This window comes from Myotis brandtii, unplaced genomic scaffold, assembly GCF_000412655.1.
Source record: "Myotis brandtii unplaced genomic scaffold, ASM41265v1 scaffold157, whole genome shotgun sequence".
In the NCBI taxonomy this organism is placed as follows: domain Eukaryota; kingdom Metazoa; phylum Chordata; class Mammalia; order Chiroptera; family Vespertilionidae; genus Myotis; species Myotis brandtii.
The window spans coordinates 4,750,311-4,778,241 of NW_005355708.1; the positions used below are offsets into that span (position 1 = coordinate 4,750,311).

At 50.3% G+C, this 27,931-nt stretch overlaps 2 protein-coding genes and 1 long non-coding RNA gene across 4 annotated transcripts in view; 1 reads left to right on the top strand and 2 right to left on the bottom strand.

Moving 5' to 3' along the window:
• Positions 1-4,416: 4,416 nt before the first annotated feature.
• PSMD3 (proteasome 26S subunit, non-ATPase 3) lies at positions 4,417-17,494 on the bottom strand. The gene is made up of 12 exons (XM_005861881.2): positions 17,080-17,494; positions 14,453-14,643; positions 12,682-12,819; positions 10,959-11,095; positions 9,973-10,163; positions 9,700-9,803; positions 7,412-7,526; positions 7,192-7,311; positions 6,968-7,071; positions 6,569-6,724; positions 5,053-5,103; positions 4,417-4,884 (listed from the first exon to the last, which is right to left on the bottom strand). The coding sequence occupies exons 1-12, from the start codon at positions 17,294-17,296 to the stop codon at positions 4,807-4,809; spliced, it is 1,602 nt and encodes a 533-aa protein (XP_005861943.1). The 5' UTR covers positions 17,297-17,494; the 3' UTR covers positions 4,417-4,806.
• Positions 17,495-17,580: 86 nt separating this feature from the next.
• The window catches only part of LOC102240994, a 30,976-nt gene continuing 20,625 nt past the window's right edge, over positions 17,581-27,931 (top strand). For both annotated transcript variants that reach the window (XR_001361220.1, XR_313326.2), the window contains exons 1-3: positions 17,581-17,955; positions 19,475-19,591; positions 22,937-23,056. This is a non-coding gene — a long non-coding RNA (uncharacterized LOC102240994). The remainder of the gene's footprint in view (positions 17,956-19,474; positions 19,592-22,936; positions 23,057-27,931) is intronic.
• GSDMA (gasdermin A) overlaps positions 20,963-27,931 on the bottom strand; it is an 11,790-nt gene continuing 4,821 nt past the window's right edge. The window contains exons 4-12 of the mRNA XM_005861880.2: positions 27,086-27,251; positions 26,174-26,270; positions 25,614-25,661; positions 24,925-24,951; positions 24,344-24,364; positions 23,511-23,665; positions 22,930-23,044; positions 22,154-22,227; positions 20,963-21,501 (exon numbers count right to left, since the gene is read on the bottom strand). Coding sequence (XP_005861942.1) covers positions 21,259-21,501; positions 22,154-22,227; positions 22,930-23,044; positions 23,511-23,665; positions 24,344-24,364; positions 24,925-24,951; positions 25,614-25,661; positions 26,174-26,270; positions 27,086-27,251 — 946 coding nt within the window. The 3' untranslated portion in view covers positions 20,963-21,258. The remainder of the gene's footprint in view (positions 21,502-22,153; positions 22,228-22,929; positions 23,045-23,510; positions 23,666-24,343; positions 24,365-24,924; positions 24,952-25,613; positions 25,662-26,173; positions 26,271-27,085; positions 27,252-27,931) is intronic.

The window sequence follows — 27,931 nt, forward strand, 5'->3', positions numbered from 1 at the left end:
TGGTTCGGAAACATGTGAATTCTAAGAAGGGTGGCCAGAATGGTGGAAGGACTCAAGGTCATGATTAAAGAAAACAGGCTGTTTCATCTGGGGAAGAGGAGGGGCTGTTATGTGGTCTCGGGGCCAGAAGGGGACCAGAAGTGGAGCCACAGCCAGTTTTCAGCTCAACAGAAGGAAAGTGCTGTCTAATGGTGTGAGATGTTGGAGGATGGAGTGGGCTGCTTCCAGAGGAAGTGATGAGCTGCCGTCCCAGGAAGCATCATCCCTCCCACAGGGAGAGAATCTGAATGCTGGCTGGCAATCATGTCAGGCCCCTTCTCTTACATTTTTGTCACTTCTTTTTTTTTTTTTTTTTTAAGAAAATTTTTTTTTATTGATTTCAGAGAGCGGGAGAGGGAGAGAGAGATAGAAACATCAATGATGAGAGAGAATCACTGATCAGCTGCCTCCTGCACGCCTTCTACTGGGGGTTGAGCCCACAACCCAGGCATTGCTCTAACTAGGAATTGAACCGTGACCTCCTGGTTCATAGGTCAACGCTCAACCACTGAGCCACGCTGGCTGGGCTACACTTTTGTCATTTCATTCTATCAACCAAGCGGAGGGATGTGGATTATTCTTGTAGATAAGGGATGGCCTCGGAGAAGCGAAGGGCCTTGCCCAAGATCACCGTCAAGGGAGGGCCAGGCAGATTTGCTTCCCAAGCTCCTGTGGCTCCCATCACGTCACCTTCCTGTTCAGATGGCTGTACTTCGTGGATAATGGCTCAATCTAGACTTCTGCCCAACTCAGGGGAGAATAAAGACCAGGCAGAGGGGAGAGAGGCGAGAGCTTGTCACTGGCCACGGCACACGCAGGCTGAGCTAGACCAAAATGATCTTCTGGCAAAGGGTCTGGCTCCAGAGACCCCGAGTTATTCATCCTTCCAACTTCCCAAAGGCTTTCCAAGTGCCCAGAGCGGGCCAGCGACTTGCCCTCCTCATCCGTCCTGCTTTCCTCTGGCACTGGGTGTGGAGCATCCGTATACAGGCTCTGGAGTCATTTATTGCAGACTTGGCCAGTGGGCCAAGATACGTACGTCCTGAGTTAAGAATGGGTTTTCCATTTTTAAATGATTGGGTAAAAAAATCAAAATAATATTTCATAACATGTAAAATTGTATGAAATTCAAACCCCAGTGCTCATAGACAATGTATTTGCATATTGTTTATTGCCTCTTTCAAGAAGGGCGGAAGTGAGTAATTGTCACAGACCATATGGCTCACTAGCCTAAAAATGTACTATCTGGCCCTTTAAGAAAGCTTGCACGCTATGTGTACGGTAACACGTGTGTAAGGAGACAGGCAGAGATGTTCTTTGCAGCATGGCTTGTAATAGTAAACAGATGCTCACCAACGGGAATGGCTGAAGAAATTGTGGTCCATTCATACCACATATGCGTCCCTGCCACCCCCTGACAAACTCCGAGAGGAAAGGAGTTTTATTCCATTGAATTCTCAGTGCCTGGAACAGTGCTGGGCTCGTATCAATATGATTAGACCTCAAAACCAATACTGAGTGAAAAGAGCAAGTTACATTCATGCGATACATCATTTACAAAGATCTAAAGACTCAAAACAAAACTATAAATATTTTATTGATTTCAGAGAGGAAGGGAGAGGGAGAGAGAGATAGAAACATCATCGATGAGAGAGAATCATGGATCGGCCGCCTCCTGCACGCCCCCAACTGGGGATGGAGCCCGAGACCCAGGAATGTGCCCTTGGCCGGAATCAACCCAGGACCCTTCAGTCTGCAGGCCGACGCTCTATCCACTGAGCCAAACTGGCTAGGGCAAAACAATACTATATTTTGTAGTAAAGGTGTAAAAACAGAAGCTGGAAGGCTGCCCATTGAATCCATCATGTCTGCCTTGGGAAGGAAGGGAGGGGCCTGGGGAATGAACAAGATGGGCTTCCAATTCATTGCTAATATTTTTACTTGGATTAAAAACTTGACACAATAACAAAATGTTAACATTTATTAAATGCGGGTGGAAAGCACATGGGTGTGGAGTGCGGCTACAGCGTTTGGACAGGTTCTCAGACTAATGAGAGGGCATGATCCTCTCGTGGCAAAGCCACGTGCAAGTCCCAGCACAATTATAGCCAAAGGCTATCGTTGTAAGCTTGACCTTATGGTCTGAACCTGTGGTCCCGTGGCTGAGTGATACGGGCTGCGGGAGGTGCAAGTAAACAAAGCTTGATCAGGTGCATGTAATCGAGTGGATTCGCAATCCTTGAGAACATTGTAAACAGCTTGACCACACCCTTACTTTGCCTTGTGGAATCTGGCTATAAAATAAAGACTCGGCCTGCAGGGCATGGTGCTATCTCTCCATCAGAGAGGGCAGCGTCCCACTTAGCCCCAGCTTTAATCTCTTGTCTGTCTTTTCTAACCCTTCACCGCCCCCCACCCCCCAATCAGGTTGACCCATGGCCATGCTGGCGCGGTTCACATGGGTATTTGTTAGGTTATTCTTTGTATTTCTCTGTCGTTAAAAAAACAAAACTGGAAGCTGGACAACACAGTGGGCTCTCCAAGCATAAAAATGACACTGCTTCTCCAGGGAAAAAAAAGCCAAACTTGGGGATGAATTACAAGAAAGTTCCGGACAGTTGAGCAGACAAGGTGAGCAAGAACCAGGAAATCATGGCAAATGACTCCAAGTCTACCCTCTCCACTCTGCTACCAAGTAAAGAAAGGGTCTGAGGCACAGAGTTTAATGTCTAGAAACAATTGCGAGGGTGGGCCTCATCAGGAAGACTTTTAATTCCCACGAGACACGCTAAGCAAGTAAGAGCGAGCCTCAGCAGCTGCGTCTGTCCTCTGTACACACGTCCCCTCATCAGACACTCAAAGAGAAAGTCACCCTCAGAGGCCAGGGAAAGTGATCGAGGGCCAGGACAACCTCGTGGGGACAAAAGCTAACCAACCAGATGCTAGAGCCACAGACAGGCTGGGAGAAGGCAGCGCAGCCTGGCGGAAGGGAACCTGATCTTGGCATCTCGCCGGCAGTCACGTCCCACCTGAGCCCGTCAGGGCATCCGGCATCCGCATCCGGAAGGACAAACCAGGTGCTCACCATTAGTCCTCCGACCCATTCCTCCTGGAAGGGAGTGGAAGGTCTGCTAGGTTTTCGAATTGGCCTGTAAGATGGGGAAAGGATTAGAATCCTTAAAATAAAAGTTTGGGCTCTGCAGGTATGTCTCAGAATGTCCTCCCAAGCATCAAAAGGCGACAGGTTCAGTTCCTGGTCAGGCGACATACTCAGGTTGTGGGTTCGATTCCTGGTAGGGGTGTGTGTCGGAGGCAACTGATCAATGTTTTTCTGTCTCTCTCTCTCTCTCTAAAAAAAAAAAGTTTGGACGATGGGATAAAAACATCTTCCACAGAGACTTTGGGGGAAGTGCCATTTCACAAAGCAAACGTTTAGGGGGAGGTGGCAGCAGCATAAAGGAAATGGGCAATGCCAAAGCACTGTGACCAAGGCTGGGTGGGACCAGGAGCCAAAGCCAGGCGTCTACAACATGCCTTTCATGGAAATTAGGGATATTGGGGGATGAAATTCCAAAGTTGGTGATGAATACAATGTCCCTTTTCCAACAAACAAAACTTTCTTGAACCCAGAGTGCCAGCCCCTGGGGAGGCCTGGGAAGACAAATGCCCCCGCTCTTAAGAACTCACTAACCAGTTGGGAAAGTCTTTCACCCCAACTCCCTTTTCAGGAATTATTTGGTTACGGAGTGGTCTGGAAGCCAGGGGGTTAAACGGCTGGGAAGCCCAGGGGATGTGTAGAGAATCCCTCCAGAAGTAGGGTGAGCAGCAGGAGAGGAATTCAGAAAGCCCCAACGCATGTTCAGTTGACAGAACGTAGCAGGAACAGTGTATGTGCAGCGATGACCCAGGGGCAGCCAGAGAACATGGAAGTAACTCAAATGCCCCACAGGGAGCCCTATTGGCGGCTGAGACGGAGACCCAGGCTGGCCTCTCCCCACCATCCGCAGCTGGTAGAGGTGGGCACAGGGAGCCCCCTCCAGCCCCACCTCTGCTCTCAGCCTGCAGCTGCCTAGGCGGAGACCCTCCTCTCTGCAAACCTCCCCTGAGAGTCAGACTCGCCTTCTCTTTGATTCCCTTGAAGTCTGGATTCCTGTTAGAGCCAGGAGGTCACTGAATCGAATCCTGTCAGATGTGGGAAAGGAGCCTGAGAGGTTTAGGGATTTGCCCAATATTTTGTCTCTTCACCCTGCCCTTGCCTTCATCTCCAGCTGTGGTCCTCAGATCACACCTGGGGCTAGGACCCCAAGACCAAGAAAACCCTGTGCCTGTCAACAGTGCAGGTGTGAGAGCAAGCACAGTCATGAACTGATGCACAAAGAGCTTTGGAGAATTTTTTATTGTTTAAAAATCATAATTGAAGCTTCAAAAACATACAATCCAACCCACGTCCCAATTCAAGTCCTCTACTCCCTGGAGGAGAGCACAGGCCTTTTCCCTCCCACCTGATGCCCACACCACTAGCCAGGACCCTGCCCTGGGGAGGCCACCTGCCCGCCCTTGGCCCTCCGTGTGCTAAGTCACGGGCTGGGGAGGGGCCCTGGGGCGAGGTGGGGGCGACTGGCTCTCTACATCCCCCGACCCCGCCCCACAATACGCAGTCTGTGAGCTGTGTGTGGGGAAAGGGGCCAGTTCCCTGGGTAGGGGACCCCGAGGGGAAAAGATAAAGAGCCAGTCCCCACTCACCCCACCCCTCCCCAGCCCCCCAGCTCAAGGGAAGCTGTCGTCATCATCTTCTGCCATTTCCTTGGCAAACTCCAAATCCTGCTGCTCTCGCTCTCGTCGTTCCTGGGGAAAGAGGTGGCGTGAGGGCTGTGCGGCCTCTCTCACTCCTCCAGACACACCCCAGGCCGGGAACTGCCCAAGCTTCACAGCTGCCCCAGACCTTCCAGAAACCCCTTTCCTTTCTGTAGGGCTTCTACCTCCCAGTCTTCCCCACAGCAGAGGGCAGCTTACCTCTGCAGACTCCAAGTCCTTGTTGTATGATTTGGGAGGAAATCTCATGGCCTGAAGCAGAGTAAAGAGGAGAGCAAGATGAAGTGGAGGCATTAACTTAACACACATTTATTGTGCTCCTTCTGTGTACCAGCACCAGGACACAGTAAGACAGGCTATTTAGTCTCCAGTTTAGTACAGCGGGGGAGCCGGGCATGGAATGAATTACTGCAATACCATGTGGTAATGCTAAAAAGAGAATTAGGAGACTCTGGGGGTATAAATGACTAACCTCTGGATTGGGCAGGCAGGGGAACGGCAGTGAGGGGGAAGAGTGAGGCAGTGAGGAATGGACTGGTTGTGGGAATGAAGGGAAAGCAGTCCGGACAGAGGATGCAATGTCCGGCCTGAATTCAGTGGGGGTGCAGGGGGGGAGGAAAAGGGGAGAGGGGCCCTGGCCGTTGTTACTCAGTGGTTAGGGGTCCTCAAACTACGGCCCACGGGTCACATGCAAATACAAATATTGTATTTGTTCCCGTTTTGTATTTTTACTTCAAAATAAGGTATGTGCAGTGTGCATAGGAATTTGTTCATAGCTTTTTTTAAAACTATAGTCCGGCCCTCCAACGGTCTGAGGGACAGTGAACTGGCCCCCTGTTTAAAAAGTTTGAGGATCCCTGGGTTAGAGTGTCGGCCTGTACACAGAAGGGTAATGGGTTTGCTTCCCAACAAGGGCATGTATCTGGGTTGCAGGTTCGATTCCCAGTCCTGGTCAGGGAGTGTGCAGGAGGCAACCAATCGATGTGTCTCTCTCACATCCAAGTTTCTCTCTCTCTCTCCCCCAACCTCTCCCTTCCACTCTTTCTAAAAAATCAATGGAAATGTATCCTCAGGTGAGGATTAACAAAAGAAAAAAAAAAAAAAAAAGAGAGGGGCACAGGGAAAGAAGGGGGGGGGGGTAACGGTGTGTTGTGGAGCATGGCTTTTGCCCAACTGTAAGCAAGGCAAGTGATATTCCCGGCTTCCAGCGGGAAGGAGACCAGGAACTAACACAGAAGCCAACAGTACAGGCGCCTCACTCAGTGCCTGACACAGGATAAGGGCTCAACAGCCTTTGTGGGACTAGATACAGCCCTGCCTTTACACAACCTGGACTTCACTAAGTGCCTTAAGACGGTGATTTCATTTAATCTCATCAACCCCGTGAAGCAGGCAGGGCAGGTAATACCTCACTATCAGCTTCACAGGGGGAGAAACAGAGCCCCAGAGAAGCCAAATGACTCCAATTTGGAGCCAAATCTAGAACCCTGACCTGCGAGTCTCTGTCCTCCTTGGCAACTAGACCCCTTAAAAGCAATAGAAGGCGCTACAGCCCCACAAGCAAAGTTCTTCGTCCCCTGAGGCCCTGTCCTCACAGGGACTTTACAGAGACGGGCTGGGAACGGGGCCCCAAACCACACCAATCTTCTCCGAGGAGCCCACGTGTAACGGGTGCTGTGTTGCTGCCAGCCGGCGCCTGCAGCCGAGCGCTCCTCACCTTGACAGACATGTTGTGGATGTCGAGGCAGAAGGAGATGCGCTGGTGGAAGGCGAGCTGGGGCTCCCGGGTGGAATAGATGTCGATCATCTCCTTGGACTGCACGTAGCCCTTCTCGTGGTTGATGCTGGCCTCAATGACGCCGTCCCGGATGGCCTGCGGGCCCCCAAAGCGAAGGAAGGTCACCAAAGAGCCCACCCATCCTCTCAGCCCCAGAACATCTTGTCCCATCTCTGTCTCCCTTACACTCTCATACATTCACTCACATACACACTCTCCGGCAGCTTCCTGCAAGACTGGCACTGCTCTACCCACGCCCCTCCCTGGCCCATTTCCTCCCACTCCCATCCCCTGAAATGAGGCAGGAAGGTGACCCCTGCGGCCCTGGACAAGCCCCACCTTGGCAACAATGAACTCCGCATCCTCTGGGCTGTCCAGCTGCAGCTTCTGGGCGATGTCAGCCAGGGAGATTCGGGAGTAGGAGAGGCTGATCATGCGCACACCTGGGAGGGAAAGGAGTGGTGGGTGGGCAGAGCAGACCCTTCACTGCCCACGGACACCCACAGGGTTGTCCCCATCCCTGGGTCCTGCTCCTCCGGCGGCCCCTCCACCCTGATGCACACCTGTCTTAATGACGTTGTGCCGTAGCCGGATGATGAGGGTGTAGGTCCCATCTGCTTGAAACTTCTCCCCAAACTGATCCAGGACCTGGTTGAACTTGGCGAGGTTTCCTGTCCTGACAGCTGCAGGGGGGAGAGGAGCGAGTCAGAGGATGCAAAGGGACACACACACCAGAGGCCACAGGCCAGGGCTCTGAAGCTCTGGGAGGGGCACTGGCCTTACCTTGGGTCAGAAGGAAGTAGGGCATGAGTGAGCGCTTGAGAGACGGCTGGCGGAACTGCAGCCGGTCCGGGATCTCCCCCAGCAACAGCTCCACCACAATCAGAAGCTTGTGCACCTGGCAGAGTGTGACACGGGAACACAGTGGGCAGGGGTCCCCCCGGTGGAAGAGAATGAAATGGGGCTTCAATTCAGTCAGACAGCCTGGGAAAGGGGACAGCGGCACTGTGATTAGGCCACGGAGACAGGAGGATCCCTGAGCCTGCGCTGGGCAGGGAGCCCGGGCTCCGCCTGTGGAGCCAGGCACTGGGAGCATCGGACCCTCTGACCACACTTCACCCCGTGTCCTTCCATCGGCCAGTCGGCACACACCCTGCTCTGAAGTGGCGATGCTCTAACCCCCCAGTACCTCGCATGCGACTATATTGGGAAATAGTCTTTGAAGAGGTAATTATGGTAAAATGAGGTCATATGAGTGGGCCCCAACCCACTATGACTGGTGCCCTTATAAGAAGAGATTAAGATACAGCCATGCACAGGGAAGACCATTCGAAGACGCTGGAAGAAGATGGCCACCTACAAGCAAAAGAAAGGCCCTCAGAGGAATCCAACCGCTGACCCCTGACCTTGGACTTCTGGCCTCCAGGACTGTGAGGAAATACGTGTCTGCTGCTGAAGCCACCAGGCTGCGTTCCGTGGGAAGGCGGCCTGAGCAGACTGAGACAGCAATGGATGCTGGTGAAGCATCCTGGGAGCAGTAGGAGCACCCCCGGAGAGCCTGTGGCTCTCACTCTGGATGAGCAAGCTTCCAGAGTGTTTGCCGTGGACTCCACGGCCACTTACAGCTCGCTTCTCTACTGTGCTCTTTACCCCATTCCTTCCCGTCTCTTCCAAGGCCCCGACCTTCCTGCTCAAGTTGGGAAGCTCTCCCAACTCGGCTTCTTTCCCTCAAGCAACCCCACCATCTCGTCCTGCTCCCTCACCAGCAGTCCACTGACCTCAATCCAGCTCTCTCTGCTCCTTCCTGCCACCCAGCTCCACCAAAGAAAACATGAAACCTTATTCATCTATAGTGAAATCTGGTTTAAAAACACTGCTTTACCTTTCACCGTCTATCCCCAGTATGTGGACACAGCCTATATGTTCATCATTCATTTTTAGTGATTTTTACAAAGAACTTTAGTGTATGTCCAGTATTGTAAGCAATCTCACATTCTGCACATGTACTGTGTCTGAAAAGCCATTCCTTTGAGAAAATTCTTCCCATCTTTCAAAAACCAGATCTTTAAGATCTCTTTAATTATTTGACCAAAATCAAACCTTCCTTTCTATAAACTTCTGAACAGAAAACAACCGATTCTCCTGCCACACTAACCTAATCATTTTATTTTTTAAAATATTTTTATTGATTTCAGAGAGAAAGGGAGAGGGAGAGAGATAGACACATAAATGATGAAAGAGAATCATTGATCAGATGCCTCCTGCAGGCCCCCTATTGGGGATCGAGCCTGCAACCCAGGCATGTGCCCTTGACTAGAATCGAACCTGGGACCCTTCAGTCCGCAGGCGGACGCTCTATCCACAGAGCCAAACCAGCTGGGGCTTATTGTGTGTTTTTAATCTGTTCTCTTTCAACGGCACTAGGGCGTTGATAGTGTGTTAAGGTGGGGAGCAAAGGCTCATATGTAGTTGGGAAAGCGTAGTCCAAATCTGGCTACTAGGCCTCAAGCCTTTCTGAGTCAAAGTTCTTTATGTATCTCTTCCACGGCAAATACCATTTCTTATCCTTCTTTTTTATTCCTCACAGTGTCTTAATACCAAGGCCAGCACTCAAATAAAACAAAACAAAAAGCAAACAACCCTTGGTGACTGACGGTTCTCGGAAGGGTGGGTGGGATGGGGGGGAGTGCAAGGTTTATCTCCACCTGAATCAGCCACCCTTCTGATTTTCTGGGGTCCCTGGGCACAGGCAACACTGCTCCCAAATGGGCACCTAAGGGACCAGGGAAGAGCCAGCGTTTTACCAACAATCCATGCCCAGGACTGCAATGACCACAAGAAGTGCTAGGAATCGGGACACTCTATACCGATCTGCCAAGAACACTCTGAACGTAAACTGCCAGAGGTGCAGGTGGCATCTGCTTAATGTGCCCCGAACAACGTTGTGCACAGGCATCTGATGCAACCTCTGGGATAATGAAGACTAAGGAGCCTTCCCGGGCCCCCACATAGGGAAGCAGAACTAAGTTATCAGAAGAGCAAGTAGCAAAGGGATGAGAATTGTTGCTCACAGTCTGTTTGAAGCCGACAGCTGTGTGCTGAGGGGCCTTGCGAAGGGCATTGGTCATAGTTCTCCGGGCCTCTGAGTATTCCAACTGGATGGCTTTGATCCGCCCTGGGTGTGAGAAGAGAAGAGTGGGTCAAGAGAATGGCACCATCCAAGCCCCCTTGCGAACCAGAGTGCTAAATGCGTCTCTATGCACCAAGTGCACCAAATTTTTAGAAAATTGGCACCAAGTAAGCCCGAGACACCTCCTGGCTTGGGGGTTGGGCCCCCTGCTCACCTGTGTAGTAGAGGTACCTCGCCCACTCATTGTTGTTGGCCTGCTCAGGGAACACGGACTTGGACACCAGCTTCTCAGCCTGGTCGTACAAGCTGTAGTGTAGGTAGTTCCGCAGCAGGAGGTTCAGCAGGGTGGCCTGCCCGTCTGGGTCATGCCGAAGGGTGGCTGTCCGGAGCCGAGCATGCAAGAAGCTTCAAGAGGAAAAGAAAAAAATGTCAAAGGTCTCTTCAAACTGCTTTTGACCTCCCTATTCTTTCTCCATTCCTAAGAACGTGATACAAATTGTTTTTCTGATTATTCACAGAATATTTAATGAACTATTCTAGGTCCACAGAAAAGACAGAACTCTGCTCTCAGGGAGTCTGCATTCTAATGGAGGAGACAGAAAATGGTCATGATGAACAAGCGTATTATGCTGCATGGAGAAATCAGGTAAGTGCAATGCAGAAGGTGGGGAGGATGGGGCTATGATTTTAATATGTTTTTATCGATTTCAGAGAGGAAGGGAGAGGGAGAAAGAGATAGAAACACCATCGGCTGCCTCCTGCACACCCTCCCTGGGGATCAAGCCTGCAACCCGGCATGTGCCCTGATGGGAAATCAAACCAGGACCTCCTGGTTCATAGGTCAACCACTGAGCCACGCCGAAGGGCACCACTGCAGGTTTTAGAGGAGTGAAATGTTTTCTAACCTGTCATGTACTCTTTAGCTACCAATCAGCCCTCCCTGATGTGGGGTGAAGGGAAGAGACTGGGAGGACAGTTCCTAACCAGCCGTGGTCATCTCTGTTTCTTCCTCTAATATCAGTCTCTCTCTTAACCCCTATATGGCAGGGCATGTGAAGGGCATGTTAACCACCACCCCCATTTCCTGCTGGGCACTTTACATCTACCAGCTTATCACCCTCTGCAAGTCACAGCTCTGTGGGAGTGAATGACCACATCTCCGATCTAAGGGCCGAGACTGAGACCCTTGGCCACCTGTACCTGCGCACCACATCCAGCTTGTCCAGAAACTCATAGACCCGGGCGTGGTAATAGTAACACTTTGCAGCCAAAAGGTCCAGGGCCCGGCGGTTCTGAGTGCTGATCTTCTGCATCAGATCATCAGAGATCTTCTGTGCCTGGAGAGGCAGCCGAAAGAGAATTAGTTCCTCAAAAAGTTAAACATGGAGCCATCATATGAGCCAGTGAGCAATTTCCCTCCTAGGCATATATCCAAGAGAGCTGGAAACATTTGTTCACATAAAAACTTGCACACAATGTTCATAGCAGCATTATTAATAACCAAAAAGGGGAAATAACCCAAGTGTCCACACCCAATGAATAGATAAACCAAGTGTGCTATATCCATACACATTATTCAGCCTTAAAGATGGAGTACAGATACATGCTACAACATGGATAAACCTAGAAAACATGATGCTAAGTGAAAGAAGCCAGACACTCTTATGGAAAATCCATGAGACAGATCAGTGCTTGTCAGAGGCTGGGGTGAGGGGAATGACTACTAATGTTGGGGTGATTCAACTGTTCTGGAGTTAGTGATGATAGTTGCACAATATTGTGACTATACCAAAAAGAGTACACCGAATTGTTCTCTTTAAAGGAGATGAATTACATCTAAAAAACAACCAGCTGCAAGGAAAGGAAAAAAACCCCGGGAATTGAGGAGTGGGACCTATCATTTTTTTTCCTTTTTTAAAATCTCACCTAAGGATATTTCCCCCCATTGATTTCAGAGAGGGTGAAAGGAAGGGAGGGAGGGAGAAAGGAGAAGAGAGAAAGAAACATCAATTGTTTGCCTCCCACACCCACTCCGACCAGGGCCAGGGATCGAACCTGCAACCCAGGCATGTGCCCTGACCAGAATCAAACCCGGGACCTTCTGGTGCATAGGACGAGAATCTAACCCACTGAGCCATACCGGCGGGCTGGACCTGTCATTTTTTGCGTGTGCTCTTGGGACAGGGGCTATGACTGACAAAGAAGCTGGTCCCAAGTGGAGGAAGTGGTGACATATAATGTAATATCCAAAATAGAGTTGTTCAGACCCATAATAAGAGGCTACTTGCCCAAGCCAGTGTGGCTCAACTGGCTGCATTCCCCGTCAGGGCACATACCTAGGTTGCAGGCTCGATTCCCAGTGGGGGGCATGCAGGAGGCAGCCAATTGATGTTTTTATCTTATGATGTTTCTTTCTCTCTCTCCCTCTCCCTTCCTCTCTCTGAAATCAATAAAAACATATTTAAAAATAAAAAATTTAAGAAAAGCGTGAAAGCTTACTATGTACAGATTGTGCTAATTATTTTTGATTATTTTACTTAATACCAACAATAATCTTGTAAATTAGGCATTGTTTTCCCTACTTTACATACAACTAAGGGAAATTAATTTGCGTTAAGGTACAGCTGGGATTTGAACACAGGTCTTTCTATCTCCAAATCTCCTACTTTTCCCCAAAGAACCCACTAGACTGGTATTGGGCCATGGCCAGGTACATAGAATGACCACTGCCAGCCCTTTGCTTGGTGCCCGAGCAGGAGTTGTGGGGTCTCCCTGACTGTGGGGTTAGGTGCATCCCCACGGGGGAGAGCCTGGGGGATGGTTGATAACCCAGGGACTATCTCCTTTTTTCACTGGAGACGATCTCTCCCGCAAAGCCCTGGCACTGCCGGGCCACGTGGACCACTCTCTCTGAAATCAGTACCTCCTTGTAGCGCTTGCTGTTCATCAGGAAGATGACCACGAGGAGCTGCAGGTAGGCTTCCACTTCAGGCAGGAGGGGCGCCGAGGCAGCTTTTCCTGTCCGGGGACGGAACTGGAAATCCACCTCTGTGTCCATGGGCTAGGAGAGGACAGGCGTTACCATGGAAAAGCTCAGTCACGTCAGTCAACCAAACATGTATTAAGCGCTCACTATGTATTCAATTGAATGCCTAATATAGGCCAAGATTTTCCTAGGTGCTGGGGATAAAAAATTAAAGATGACAGTCTCTTTCTAAAGGGAGTCAAGGAGGCTGGCAATACAATACATTAGAAAAGAGGGTTACAGGAGTGTAACAATTTTACAGAACGCAATGGGGACAGAAAGGATGATGCAGGACCTCCCATAGAGCCAACAATCTTGGTGGCAGGAGTAAACCACCACACCTGAACTACTACAAATTCTATCAGTCAGGGTTTAATAAAGTGACATAACTTTAGAGATGAGATCAATAATAATGAGACAAAAAAATTTTTTTTGTGTGTGTGGAAACAAAAGAAATTTTGGGGAAATGTACTTATACATAGTACTTATTTTCAGATTTAGTCACCAAAACTGGAATAATGTGAACAGATCAAAAAGTGACCATGTTGGGTGAATTTAGGGACATTAGGTTAAAAAACTTCCAGGTGGCCTGGGTGCTTTTCCCCTCTCCCTGACAATAGAGTCTTCATCATTCCACTTCAAGGAATTTTCTGAGCTTGCACGTCTATGGAACAGACTGTAAGTATATAGGATTTTAGGTGGCTGAAGGTCAATGATGTTTTAGGGCAGCGGTTCTCAACCTGTGGGTCGCGACCCCTTTGGGGGTCGAACGACCCTTTCACAGGGGTTGCCTAAGACCATCGGAAAACACATATATAATTACATATTGTTTTTGTGATTCATCACTATGCTTTAATTATGTTCAATTTGTAACAATGAAATTGGGGGTCACCACAACATGAGGAACTGTATTAAAGGTCGCGGCATTAGGAAGGTTGAGAACCACTGTTTTAGGGAGATGAAGGTGGCTGAAGGGTCAGGACCTGGACTGTGTGCCATGAATAATAAGGGCGATTTCGCAATCAGAAAGGAAAAGGAGAGGCCTCTCCTGCATAGAGACCACTACCGCTATCGAACTACCTTCCTCAGCATTCGCTGTGTGCCAGGCACCACTCTAAGCGCTTACCCATACTCCTCCCCGGCCACTGCCCCCAAAATCGGTCCATCACATTCAACAAATAAAGAAAATGAGACACAAGGAGGTTAGGTTACTTGCTCAAGTCCCACAGGTACCAAATGGTACAGGTGGGATTCAAATTGAACTCTACCTCCAAACCCTGTGCTCCTGACCCCCTTTCACACGTCCCCATAGTGAACCTCAGAGGCAATGGCACCTTCTCCTAGGACAACGGAGACGTCCTCCGACTGGAGGAGAGGTCTGTGTTGGGGCATAGTGAACCTCAGAGGCGAAGAGGTGGTGGCACCTTCTCCTAGGACAACAGAGACGTCCTCCGACTGGAGGAGAGGTCTGTGTTGGGGGCAGCAGGAAATGAGTGTGGAGGAAGGTTCCTGATTGCAGCTCCTGTCCCTGACTTGGAAGGATGACACTCCCGGGCAGAAGGATGGTGCCCTTGGCCATGGGCAACGGGTACTAAAATGGCTGCTTCACTTCATTTCTCTGCGGCAGCAGGTGACAAGACAGAGTTTAGGATGCGCCTGACTCACTCACCTCTTCCAGGAAGGGTAGCAGGAAGTCTCGAGTGGCATTGTTTGAGGTGAAGAAGCCATGCACAGCCTTGTATAGAACATAGTGGTTGAGGCGGCGTGACGTGGAAGGCAGCATCCGCAGGGCCCTCAGTACGTAGCGAGGCTCCTTGCCGGACACTGCCTTCTCCAGCTGTTTCACATGCTCCTTGATGTCTGTGAAGGACCAGGGGAAAAATGTTACTTCCAGCTCTTTCTATCCCTCCCTACCCCCACCCCACTCCAGGCAAGCAGTTCTAGGGAGCCTCTTACAAAAGGGCAGAACGTGGCCAATCACCTCTTTTGCCCTAATAGGGTTCAGCAATACTTATGGATGCCATACGGGGATTTTAAAACATCACCAAGTGCCAAAGAAAAATAAAGCTGGGGTGGGGGAAGGGGTAGAGAGAGGAAGAAAAAGCAATGATGAGAAACAAAACCAACCCATGGATATTTATCAGATCTCTAAATAAGAGAAGACTTTCTAAATGTAAACAGTGGGAGAAATCACACACACACAAAACTGATGAATTAGATTTCAACAAAAGAAAAATATCTGCAACAAATGTGACCAAAGATGCTTATTCTTATTCTACAAAGACCTTGCATAAATGATTAAGGTAACTATGGGGCGAACAGGACATTTCTGCTGGTATAATGTAAACCAATACGTTTTTCTGGAGAATGCCTCTCCAAAACCTTAAAAACATTTACCCTTTCGACTCAGGCATATGGATTCTAAACTGAAGAAGAAATTAGAAAGGTAGATTAAAAACTTGGGCAAAAGATGATTGCTGCATAGCTATTTATAAAAATAAGAAACTGGACACACTTCAATGTCCAATAAGGAAATGCAAGCAACTAGTAGTTTCATCACCTCTGTATACTTAGCACAGGGTGCTGGGCCACATTAATCATATGCTATAAGGATAACAGCTAATATTTACGGAGGGTTCACTACGCGTTCGTCGTGTGCTAGGCACGGTTCTAAGCATCTTCATCTTCGCAACAACCCAATGAAGTAGGTACTCTTACTCTCAGGTAAAGAAACTTAAGTTTGTTTTTTGTTTTTTGCGATTGTCTGAAATTTCTATAACCTTGCTCCGGATGCAGCAGGGCAAGGCCTCAAACCGTTCCAAAATGTTCTAGCAAGCACTATAGGAATGCACAGGGTCACCCCAGACCCAAGCACGCTGGAGGCTTGCAGGAAACTTAAGTTTTGAACTTGTATTCTTAGCCACTGTATCAGGTAGTCAGTACATGTTTCTGGAATACACTGAATGCTATGCTTGTGGATATGTTAAATAAAAGCACACCAGGTCACCTGTATTAAGTTATGCCTGTTCCAAACTATACATATAACTCGATCTCAATTATAGGAGAGCAGCTTAAAAACTCACAGGAAAAAATGTTAACCATGGTTGATCCCCCTCCTCCCCCCTGCTACACTTCAGACTTCTCATATTTTCCAAAATTTCTACAATGAACACGAATCTATACCAATAATCTATACTAATAAAAGGGTAATATGCTAATTAGACTGGGAGACCTTCCGGACATAGCCATGGTGGTGGGGCCGAGGCAGAGGCGGTTAGGGGCGATCAGGACAGGAGGGGGGCAGTTGGGGGCAAGCAGGTCAGCGGGGGCGGGGGGCAGTTGGGAGCAAGCAGGCTGGCAGGCAGAGTGGTTAGGGGCGATCAGGCAGGCAGGCAGGGGAGTGGTTAGGAGCCAGTGGTCCAGATTGTGAGAGGGATATCCGACTGCCGGTTTGTGGGATCGGGCCTAAACCTGCAGTCGGACATCCCCCGAGAGGTCCCAGGTTGGAGAGGGTGCAAGCCGGGCTGAGGGACACCACCCCTCCCCGCACGAATTTCGTGCACCAGGCCACTAGTTACTTTATAGTAAAAAAGTGAAGTATTTGTAACAAACATGTACATACTTAGTAGGTAATGCCGAGCAGCACCTTTGCTACTGCCTATCATTATTTCAGGTAAAAAGTTCGTTATTAGATGCTAAGCCCATTAGAGTAGGAGCTGATGCAGTCAGCACCCTCACCCCCTCCGAACACCAGCCAGAAGCATAACTGTGCTCACTTCCGTGTGTCTGAGCTAGTTTCTCATGCACTTTGGAGAGAAAACCCAAGAAATCGTCCAGTCCCACTTGATCCGAAACTGGGGAAAGAGCAACAGGCTCGGAGGGAGAAGGTGAAATGTGAACGCGGAGGAACAAGAGGACGTGGAGGGGGCGGGGGCCGGCGTTCCGCGTCTTCCCGACCCCTTTACACACATAAATACAAACAGTGGTTCTAAGCGTCAGTCGTAGACCCCGGGCGCGACAGGGTCGGGATGTAAACGCGAGTTGGAGGGAGGACTGAGGAGTCCACACACCCAGGGAGACCCGTCCTAGGTGCAGTCCGGGCGGGTGGAGGTGTGTGGCGAGGGAGGAGTCCCGAGCCCGGAGTAACCGGGGCTGGGGCTGGGAGTGTCGGGGCGATGGGGACGGGAAATCTGGGGGGGCGGGGGGGCGATCCTTAGGAACCAGGGGTGGTGGAGGCTGCGCTGGGGTCCCAAGGAGAAGCTGATCCTGGCACGTCCCCGGCCCAGACTTTCGTACCCTCCAAGGTGATGGTGTCCAGCTCCCGCTGGGAGTGCTCGGTCGCCGTCGCCGTCTTCCCGTCAGCCTCCCCCGTTGACCCGCTACCCGCCGTCGCCTCCTCTTTCATCTCCACATCCTGGGGGGCCGGGGGTACCGGCGGTTCCTGTTCCCCTCCGCCCGGCGGCGGCTTCGCCTTGTCCGCGCCGCGGCGCCGCGCGGAGCCCTCCTGCTTCATGGCACACGGGGTCGCGGCCTAGTCCGGGGACTGAGGCCGGGGCCTCGCGTGAATTCCCGCAGCAGAGAGCAGGAACCAAGTCGGGCCTGCACACGAGCGCGGGATCGCTACGGGCCGCACGATGACGGAGCAGCAGCAAACCCCTTCCCAGCGCGGGGCCTGCTGGGAGATGCCAGGCCCACTGGGCCGAAGGCCGAGTCAACAAAGGGGAAAGAAATCAACAGCCGAGCGCAGGATGGGGGCGGATCTTCGAGGGAGCGGAGGGGAGGAGCCTGTTTGGGTTTGTGGCGCTTGCTTGGCAGTATTTAAATGTTGATTTTCTTCTGTCTTCCTCCGGAGTGCATTTCTGCGCTTGTCCACGAGAGGTCCCCACAGGCTCCAAACTGGGTTTCATCGGACTCGGCGCCTCAACTAGCGCGGAGTGCGTAGGCCCCGCCGGAGCGCAGGGCGTGATGACGTCACGAGGAGCCGGGACGGTTTCTGCCCAAACTCTCCCTGTTTGCCCCCAGCTGAGTCGCCTTCCAGACCCACGAGGCTCACGTCCAACGGCTGTCCAGTGCGTCCCGCGCGAGGGAAGAAAAGCTGCGAACGAGGGAGGTGGAGCTAGGCTGTTGGGCTTAAAATAAAACCGAATCATGGGATCCAGCCTTCCTTATCAGGTTTTTAGCTAACGCTGAAAATGAGGCATAAAACCCCTGCAGCCTGGGAGGGTGGATGGGCGTAGAGCGCGTTTGCGTACAGTCACTCCAGTGTAATGAAGTGTAGGGGTCCACTCTGTATGGCCCGGGGCTAGTGCATTGGGGGGCGCCGTCGTAACGCATAGCTGCAGAAAGCAGTCTGCTGGAGGCTGTGCTCCGGCTGCCGTGTGTTGTGAAGGAAAGAGGCTGGAAGCCTCCCCTGGCAGAGGCTTCAGGGAGTCCTTTGGGGCGCCTGTAGGCATCCAGACAGACACTGTAGTGAAATAGGGAGCAGAATAATGGTGTACCGGAGAGCCTGAGACTCCCCCAGGGGAAGGAAATTGGATCAGAAGTTCTGTCCATTTATTTTACAAAGGAATCGTTCAGTGATTCTGCAGGAGGTGGATGCATGTTCTAATTTCCTAAGACAAAACAACAACTTGCTACCCTCTTGGAACTTTTATCTCCTCCATAAACGGAGGTCCTGAGTTTTAGACCAGGTCAGACCCCCCAAGACAGTCTAGCTGTCTTGTAAGGTCCTAGAAGACAGAGAATATGTTTTCACTATCTTCTTTAAGTTTATGTATATAGAAAAAAATTATTTAAAATTTTTTAAAAGTATTGATTGATTTTAGAGAGAGAGAGGAAGGGAGAAAGAGAAACATCAATTTGTTGTTCCACTTATTTATGCATTTACTAATGACCTGGTGCACAGATTTGTGCACATTGAAAGGAAATTAATTAGAAGGTGGCTGGCCGGGCAGGACTGGGTGAGAGCGGCCAGACACACCCTGGAGCCAACTGCCCGGATCCCTCCCCAGTGTCTGCGGAGTGAGCAAGGTCCCTCCAGCAGGTAGGGTCCCTCCAGCAGGTAGGGTCCCTTGTCCTGGCCTGCGGGGATTGGGCCAAAACCAGCTCTCCGACATCCCCCAAGAGATCCCAGAGTGCGAGAGGGCACTCTACAAAGTTGCTGTCGTACAGGGTGTGGAATGCAAACCCAAGAGTGCAGCAAACCAGATCGGGGCCGACAGTGCCCCAGCAACAACATAGCCCACAGTTGAAGGTGGAATCTCATAGCCTGCGAGGAATCGGGTTCCCTCCTCTCTGGTTTCGGGGTGCGTCACCCAAGAACCTCCGCTGCCAAGTCACTGCAGCTCGGCAGCTCCTGCGTTGAGCATCTGCCCCCTGGTGGTCAGTGTGTGTCATAGTGACCAGTCGGACGGGGGGAGGGACACTTAGCATGTTAGCCTTTTATATATATAGAAGATTGGTTGATTCTTGTATGTGCCCTGACCAAGGATCAAACCTGCAACCTTGGTGTATCCAAACAATGCTCTAACCAACTGAGCTACCTGACCAGGGCTTTACCACACCCTTTTCATCCTTTTGTACCAAGTAGCTCATGCACTAAACAGCCACTTGCTAAATGGAAAAATGTGTGCTCCAGTTTTAGGGAACATGCCTTGACCAATTCTTCCCTAACTATCCCCCTTCCCTGTAGGGCTCGGGAATGGATAACAGGACTTTTGAGTCATCACTGGAATAAACTCATTAAAGCCTCTTCATAACGCCATATCTGTAACTGAAGGTGGGCGAGAATGGCAAAGGAAGAAAACAGGTGAGCTTTGTTGTTCATCTTTACGAAGTTACCCTTCTGGATAGTTAGGGTGTGAGCTCACCTCTTTATTATGTTTACTTCATAAGATTAGAACAATCAAGTCAGCAGATAACTACTCAGTATGTTCTTGAGCAATAGAGTGAGGCCTTAGAAGATGCCCCAGAATGGGGGAGGATGGCTTAACACAAAGTCTTTGGCAGTTGGTCATGAATTCTTGGTGAGTGAGGGAACTAATCAAGGCAAGGGGTGCCTAGGAAGGGGAAGAGTTTGACTCCTGGGGCCAAAAACCTTGGAGAAATTATTCCACCCATAAAACCATTTTAAAAGGGATTGGTGAAAGATATTAAAACCAAGTTTCAGGCAGAGGAGGAAGGTATAAATCTAGCAGTTTTATGAGATTGTAATAGCCATCATGTTAGCAAGTCCATATGCAAGTCCACCCATATCACCTCCTACCACAACCACCCTGAACTGAGAGCAGAAGAGGAAAAGGTGAAATCAGAAAATAATAGCACAATTTCTTTTAAAAAAGTTTTTGGTCAATATATATTGATTTCAGAGAGGAAGGGAGAGGGAGAGAAAGAGAGAAACATCAATGATGAGAGGGAATCATTGATCAGCTGCCTCCTGTATGCTCCCCACTGGAGATCAAGCCCACAACCTGGGCATGTGCCTTGACCAGGAATCAAACCTCAACCTTCTGGTTCAGAGGTCAATGCTCAACCACTGAGCCACACTGGCCAGGCAGGTATCTTTTTTTTAAACACCTATTTGCATTTTAAAGTTATTTATTTATTTTTAGAGAGAGGGAGAGAGAGAAACATCCATTTGTTGTTCGTTCATTCATTCATTCATTCATTCATTGATTCTTGTATGTGCCCTGACTGGGGATTGAACCCACAACCTTGGCATATTGGGACAGTGCTCTAACCAACTGAGCTACCTGGCCAGGATCTATCTGCATTTTTATCCAATAAACTTGGAAGTTGTCTTACTCCTGTTTTGGGTTTGTACAATCTATCTCTAGGTTTTTGCCTTTCCCAGTCCCTTAACCCAAGTCCAGAGGGCTCCAAAGGCTCCTCTATGAAGACATGCTGCTTTGATGATATTCTCACTGTAGAATCTAGATTCCACATTCTGTAGCCTCATAGTTCTTCTCTGAGTACTTCCCAGCTGGCCTGAGGACAGTGTAATAGTATTCATGTACATATGATCTATATGTAGTGTGATAATGTCTATTTTCTTTTCTGACATGAGTTAAGAATTTCCTTATGATAGATTCTTTAAAGAAAACACCAAAGACATTTCATCCAAAGTGAAATATTTTCCATTAATTCCAGTGAAGCTTGATTTTTAAAAGCACAAGATTGAGGGATTGGGATAGGAAATTAATTAATTTTGGTTTTGCTGAAATGGTTTATAATTTTTAAAATTGTGTTTCTACTCTCAGAGGACTTAAGCATCAGCGGATGGGCTCAGCGGGTAGCAGCGCTACAGGGGCAGGAGGAGATAGGGTTGGTCAAGTGGAAATTGGTTATCGTGGGGGATCAGCTAGGGTTTCCATCATCCTCAGCCTGGTGGCTATGAAATGCCCTTGGATGTTAAGGACATAGCACAGTGAGGCGGGGGAGGCATTAGGGAAGCAGGAAGCAGATGGAAAAGGCAAGTTAGGAGGCCTTGGTCAGCAGCTGCAGGAAGGAGAGGCCAGCGTAAAGGGCACAGAGGTGGGGGAGGGTGTCTGGGTCCCACGTGTACTGGGGGCCCGATCTCTGCACCTCCAGGCCGCTCAGGCCCACGAGGGCCTCTGTGAGGATCAGTTCTTCTTCCCCAAGGGAGGAGAGCAGGTTAGATTGCAGGGGAAAAACACCCTCTTTGTCCTGCAGGAAATTCTGTTCCATTGTGCTCTCCACCTGGAAGGAACCAAAACAGCATGAAAAGAAAGAACTGGAAACCTCCTTTCCTTTCTCCTAACTCATAAAAACCACAAAGATGCCCACCTTTCTCTTATTATAACTCTTTTCATTACATTACATTACAACTCCACCTGGGCCTTTTTTTTAAACATTGATTTTAGAGAGAGGCAGGGAGAGAGAGAAACATCGATTGAAGTGCCCTGACCTCAATGTGCCCTGACCGGGGATCAAACCCGCCACCTTTTGGTGTATGGGACAACGCTCCAACCAACTGAGCCACACTGGCCAGGGCCCATCTGGAGCTTTTAACAACCCTGTACAGAGGGCAGCTCATTTATTTTTAGCCCCATTTTACTCAGAGACATTAAAAGATGTGTTCACATCACTTGGCTAGGACTAAACAAAAACAGAGTGTTCTGTCTCTCCTCCCACGATCAGGCTGGAAAACCCAGATAATCGCCCAGACATCTACTCTTCCATCTCTAGTTGTGAAATAGCAAAAAGGAAGAAACGGAGAGAAATGAGAAGGGGCATGAGGTGCTGGGAGAAGACTCCAGGATGGTTCTGTCATGAGGCTGCATTTGTCTCTTTTCCCCGGTTCTGGCTGACTCCCTCCCGACTCTCCCCGGTGTCTGCTGCTGCTTCTCACAAGTTTTAGTTGCACAGGCAGGATCTTCTTCTCCATGGATTTCACCAGCAGCTTCTGTTGGGCTTCACTTAACTCTGAAGAAAAGGGCAGAGAGAGATATGTGTGTTGGTGGTGCATGGGGAGTACAGACTCCACGTGGGTACCCTTCCAGACTTTCAGCATCCATTCATTCATCCAGCCACCCACAGTTGAACGCCTGCTCTGGGCCAGGCACCTTTGCTGAGTATGTTCGGTAAAAATGTACTCCCTTCACTCAAGGAACTTGCATTCTAGTGGAGAAAACCAAGGGACGCGCAAAAAGAGCACGCAGTGTGAGGGGAGCCATAGCTGAGGGGTCTGCTTTGGTCTTGGCATTTGATGGCAGACTTCTTAAGAGAACAAACATCTCAGCTTATACCTGAAGGACCAGAGAATTCTTTTAAGTGGGGGAATGTTTCCTGCAGAGCGAAGACGAGAATTCAGGGGGCAAGATCAGAGGATGTTACCCTCTGAAATGAAAGCTAACGAATATCGATAACATGTGATGAGATTAGCTATATGTTATGCCAACCCCTGTTAGCAAGACTAGGCCATCTTCTCAGACTATCCAAGGTGACCAAGTGAATCCTTAGGCATGAGACCAATTTTTAAAAATGTAGATATAAGCTACTTCATTGTGCTATAATTTGCCTGGCATTCATTCATTTACTTATTCATTCAAACATTTGGGAATTCACTCGGTGATTCATTCCTATCACCAAAAGGGTGTATAAATGAAGGCCTTATTCCTTCCTTACCTGTTAGGGCTCCAAGGAAGTAGAGGATGGCGCCCATCACCTCCTTGGATACCAGGACATCTTTTGGGAGCGCCTCCAGCGTCACTTCATGTCCTTTGTCTAGAGCCCCTTCAAGCTGTGAGGAAAGGTGGGTGAGCAAGATAACACGAGGAAGGGGCCCAGCACGGTGTCTGGCACATAATCCCTGGACATGTGTCAACTTTGTCCGATTTCCAGATTTCTTTTTCAAGGTATCAAGTCCTGAAAATATTGGACTGACTTGGGTTCCTTGGTTCCTGAGCCTTGCATCCTGGAAAGGAAAGTTCCGGCCCCTTCCTAGAGAGGGCCTGCTGGCCTGCTGCCTCCCCTGTCCATCAGGAAGGAGCATGCGCCTTGGAGGAAACAGCACTGTTTGTCCTTCTCCAGAGGCACCAGGGCAGCCGGGGGCACCTGGCCAGCTTGGGGAAGGCATCCGCTGTCGCATCCCCTGGCCCCTGATCACCTTCTGCCAGTGTCAGGCCCCCCACCCCCAGCTGCACCTGCACCAAAAACCTCCCTTCTCCCAACCCCCCTCCCCCCACACACTTCCACTGGGACCTCACCGTGAGCTCCAGGTCTTGTAGCTCCTTTTTCTTTCCTAGAAGTTTGCTGAGGGCCGCGAGCAAGGAGCTTTGTCCCACGTGGCTCAGCTTCTCCACTTCTTGGGTCTCTCGTTGAATCTCTTCTTTTAGTGTCTTGAAGTCTTCATGCATCTCCCCTGTGGGGACAGTAACCGTGGCAAACAGGCGGCTCTCCACCTGGCACCCTCCCCTCTCAGCCAGCGTTCTCCCTGCAGCTCCTTCACACCCCTCGCAGGTCCCCGTGCTCTGCTCCCAGCCTTAGCCTGGCCTCTTGTTTTTCTTGACCAAGGAATGCAATTGTGAAGTTATCCATTAGCCCTGACTTGAGATGCGTACGTGTGTATGTGGGGGGGAGGCCGTTAGGGGCGAGGAGGGGCCCAGGACCCACAGTACCATCTAAGCCGTAGTCATTCCCCCTGAGCTCCCAGGCCCCACCAGGGAGCAGCAGACAAGTGACTTCCCTTTCTCTAAGACTGGCTAAAAGTTGAGAAGGAAGGTCTATTTCCCCTTCTCCTGAGTTAGTTGGCAAAGAAGAATGATTGGTGACTGAGTGAAGGCTGAGATGGGACTGCTTCTGAGATCTGTGGGTGGGTCTATAGACAGGGATGTGAGTGGATCAGGGTTGGCTTGAACCTTGGCCTGACCCTGTAGGGACCTGGCCTCCTAGGAGTATGTCCAGCCTGCTTTGGAGAGATTGGCTTCCTGGCAGTGGCGCCAATCCCCACGACCTGGGACCCAGCACTTGTCTCCCCCTCCCTCCACCCCAGTGCTTCTCCCACACCAAAGTCTTGGGAGAAACTCAGAAAATTCCTTACCAACATCGGATGCCTGGATGACTGAAGGAGAAACAAAAAAACAATGATAAGAATGTAATCCTCCCAAACATAGCCATACCCAGGCGATGAAACATTGATGGGGGGTTAGGGTACCTAGCCAGGCGATGAGGTTTAATAGGGGGTTAGGATAACCAGCCAATTTAAGGAGACTCTTGCCCATTCATGGGAGGCAGGACCGGGTCAGGAGAAAAGCTAATGCAATGGGAAAATGGCACCTGGATTGAGCTGTCAACACTGACTCAGCTGCTTCCGCCCCAGGTGCTGGGCGGTGGGTGGAGTTGCAGAGGTGTGTGTGTGACAGGTTAGAGCTACCAAGGCCCTCGAGGACAGCGGTCCGGTCCAAGGCATCAGACCACCTGGGCATCTCACGCACAGACTTTCCCTTTCCACTGCTTGTCCCTAAGCTATTGGAATTTCTGCCACGTGTCAGGGACAGTTGCTTGCTGAGATCTGCCCTGCCATGCTCCCTGTCGGTCCCACGGAGAAGGAAATAAAACAACAACTGGAGTTTTAAAATTCTGAGTCAAAAAAATTACAGTGAAATGGCAGGAAACACTTACGGATGAGCTTCTCCTCTTCTGGCTTTCCTGAAGACAGAAACAATGCACATGTGTCAGCATAACACCTACTCATGCCTTTTGATCTAGAGCAGTTGTCAAGGCAGCTTCATCAGTGATCATTATAAAAACACACAGAGCCATGCCAGCTGGCCAGCGTGGCTCAATGGCTGAGTGTCGACCTATGAACCAGGAGGTCACAGTTCAGTTCCCGGTCAGGGCATAGCCTGGGTTGTGGGCTAGATCCCCAGTTGGGGGTGTGCAGGAGGCAGCCCATCAATGGTTCTCATCATTGATGTTTCTATATCCCTCTCTCTCCCCCTCTCCCTTCCTCTCTGAAGTCAATAAAAATATATTTTAAAAAATCACACACACACACACACACACACCCCCCACACGGAGACTCTGTTAGCTCAGTCTGCCCACACTCTGAGAACACACACTGTCTCCGTCTTATTTCTGCTTCCAACTGTGCCTTCCAGTCTCTGTTTTTCTGTCCCTCTTGGGTGGTACTCATAGGCCTTTGTCTGTCTTTCCTAGAGTTCAGAATAGATATTTTTAGGGGAAACAAACCCAGGGGCTCCTTGGCAGGGGGGTTTTGGTGTGTGTGTGCTATTCAAGGGCACAGTCTTCAGCAGGTATTGTCAGGGGCCGGGCAGAAGGGTGGGGAGCCAGAAAGCAATCTCACTTACCTCCAGGAGGGAAGGTCTGCATGTTATCATTGCAGATATGTGGGATCTCTGTAAGGAGCAAGAGAGGAGAGCGGGGACCTTAGGCAGCTGCCCCGCCCCCCTTCTTTCTCTAGTCTCAGGTCTATGGGCTTTACGAGGGCTGGGAGCCTGCCCTCAAATGCCTCGCTGCATCTTCGGCTCCTCCCCCTCTTGCTAGAAGGAATCCTTTCCCCTCTGTAAGTCCTTCCCTGTGGTAACAGTATTCTCTCTCTTGCATTCGAGTACTGGTGCCTGGGTCTGTTTCCTCCACTGGCCACAGGCTCCTTGAGGCTGATTGCTCTCTGTGCCCTCTCCCCCGAAGCTGATGCAGGGCCTGGCACACAGGAGACACTCAGAACTAGGAGTCTCTTCACTGTCTCTCTCCAGGGCAGCCCCTGCTGTTCTGTTCCTTGAAGTTGGACCACCACACAACCCTCTCGTTCACTAATTCCCTGACATTGCCACAAGAGGGGGCCAGGACGTCTTAGTATCGGTGCAGGTCATTCTTGTCTTGAGGGGAGAACACGCTGGTGTCTACTCACCCCACTCATTCTCCCCTTTGACCATCAGCTGTCTCACTCGAAAGGCCAGGATGCAGCCCTTGGGGATGGTTACCGCCTCCTTGTGGTTGATGGATCCCTAGGATTGGACAGTGAGGATTTGTGAATCTGCAGAGATCCTGAGTATGAGACATTGGAAGTGGGGGGTGAGGGTGCAAGTGAAGGGCCAGTTTGAGGGCCTCTGGGGAGACAAGAAGTTGGGAACCCTTCACTGGTGTCCCTGATTGCCTTTCTACCTGGTCCAGACTCCATGGAGTGGGCTTCACAGCTCCTCTGCTCATTTCCACAGGTCACCCCACTAATGATCTGCGTCTCCCTTCCTGGCTCAGACACAGGAAGGAACTGGGCAGACCTGCTCCGTCACCTGCCTGTGCATCCCTGTCCCACCTTAGGACTTCCATCCAGGCCTTGGTTCCTTCTTCCTCTTTGCAATCTGTCCCTTGCTCACCTCCTTCAAGAAACCTTCCATGACTAACTCCTACTCCCAGTTCCAACTCATCCCTTGAATATTTATACAAAATAGACAGAGGTATCCAGAACATTACTTCTTTACATGGAATTTTCCAACCTATGTGTCTCCTCCATGAGACTGAGAACAAGGATGTCTCTGTGTAGATGGGGAGCACCATGAGGATATACCATGACTGTGAGTTTCCCCTTCTCTGACAGATCCCTGTGGCATGTGGCACAGGGATCCGCCACACTGGGCGCTATTGACCAGAGGCAGGATTCGCATCTTGCCAGCAGGGGACTGGATCTTGAAGAGGAGGGAGAAAGAATGTGTCCTTGATAGTGTCCTGGGTGGACGCTGATGGGGCAAAGTCAATGCAGCCTCTGTGGAGAAGCTGAATATGAAAGAGAGAGAGAGAGAGAGAGAGCGCGCGCGAACCAAACCTGTAGCCCCAGTGGGGCGAAGAAAGGGAGGGAGAAGACGCCCTCTGCCTTGCCGGCCCTCTCTAGAGTGACCTCCTGCACAGTCTCCACCACCTCCATCACCACATACAGGTTTTCCCCTCGATCTCGCATCTCTTTCAGGAACGGGTGCTCTGCTTCCAGCTTCCTGTGGCAGGAGAGACATAAGGGAATCGTCCGGAGCTTCTCCCTGCCCGGGCCCTGGCCTTCCCTTTTCTTCTGTCGTTCCCAGGTGCTAGGCATAGCGGTGTCATGTCAGGGAGAGAGTGAGGACTTGGAGGAAAGCCTGAGGTTGAAACCCAGATCCCGGCTTATAGCAGGGCGGCTCTTCTGAGTCTCAGTGGCCTCATCCATAAAGTGAGGATAATGACACCTGCCTACAGGTGCTGAGAGAGAGACTGGCAGTCATCTGACCCAGGACAGGGCCTCATGGTTGCTTCTTTCTCCTTTATTCCTTGGCCCTGGGGTGGACTCCCTTCCCTTTCCTCCCTGTTCCTAGCTCTGTCCATCTCCTCTAGGGTCCTTTCTCTCCATCTGTTATCCCGTCTCCTGCTGTTAACACCAGTTTCCCTCTCTACTTGCTTACACATATAAACATGTCCTTTGATCTTGCTACTCCCTCCCATTGCCATTGGTTCTTTCCTTCACTTCATTGGCAATATGCCTATACCCACTGTCTTTACTTCCTCCCCGCCTTCGCCAAAATTCTTTATGCTTTGGCTTCTGTTTCTACTCCTCAACTGAAGTCACAACGACTTCCCACTTACCAAACTCAAAGACCTTTCCTAACTTGGAGCAACATTGGGCCCTGCTGTCCACCCCCCCCAC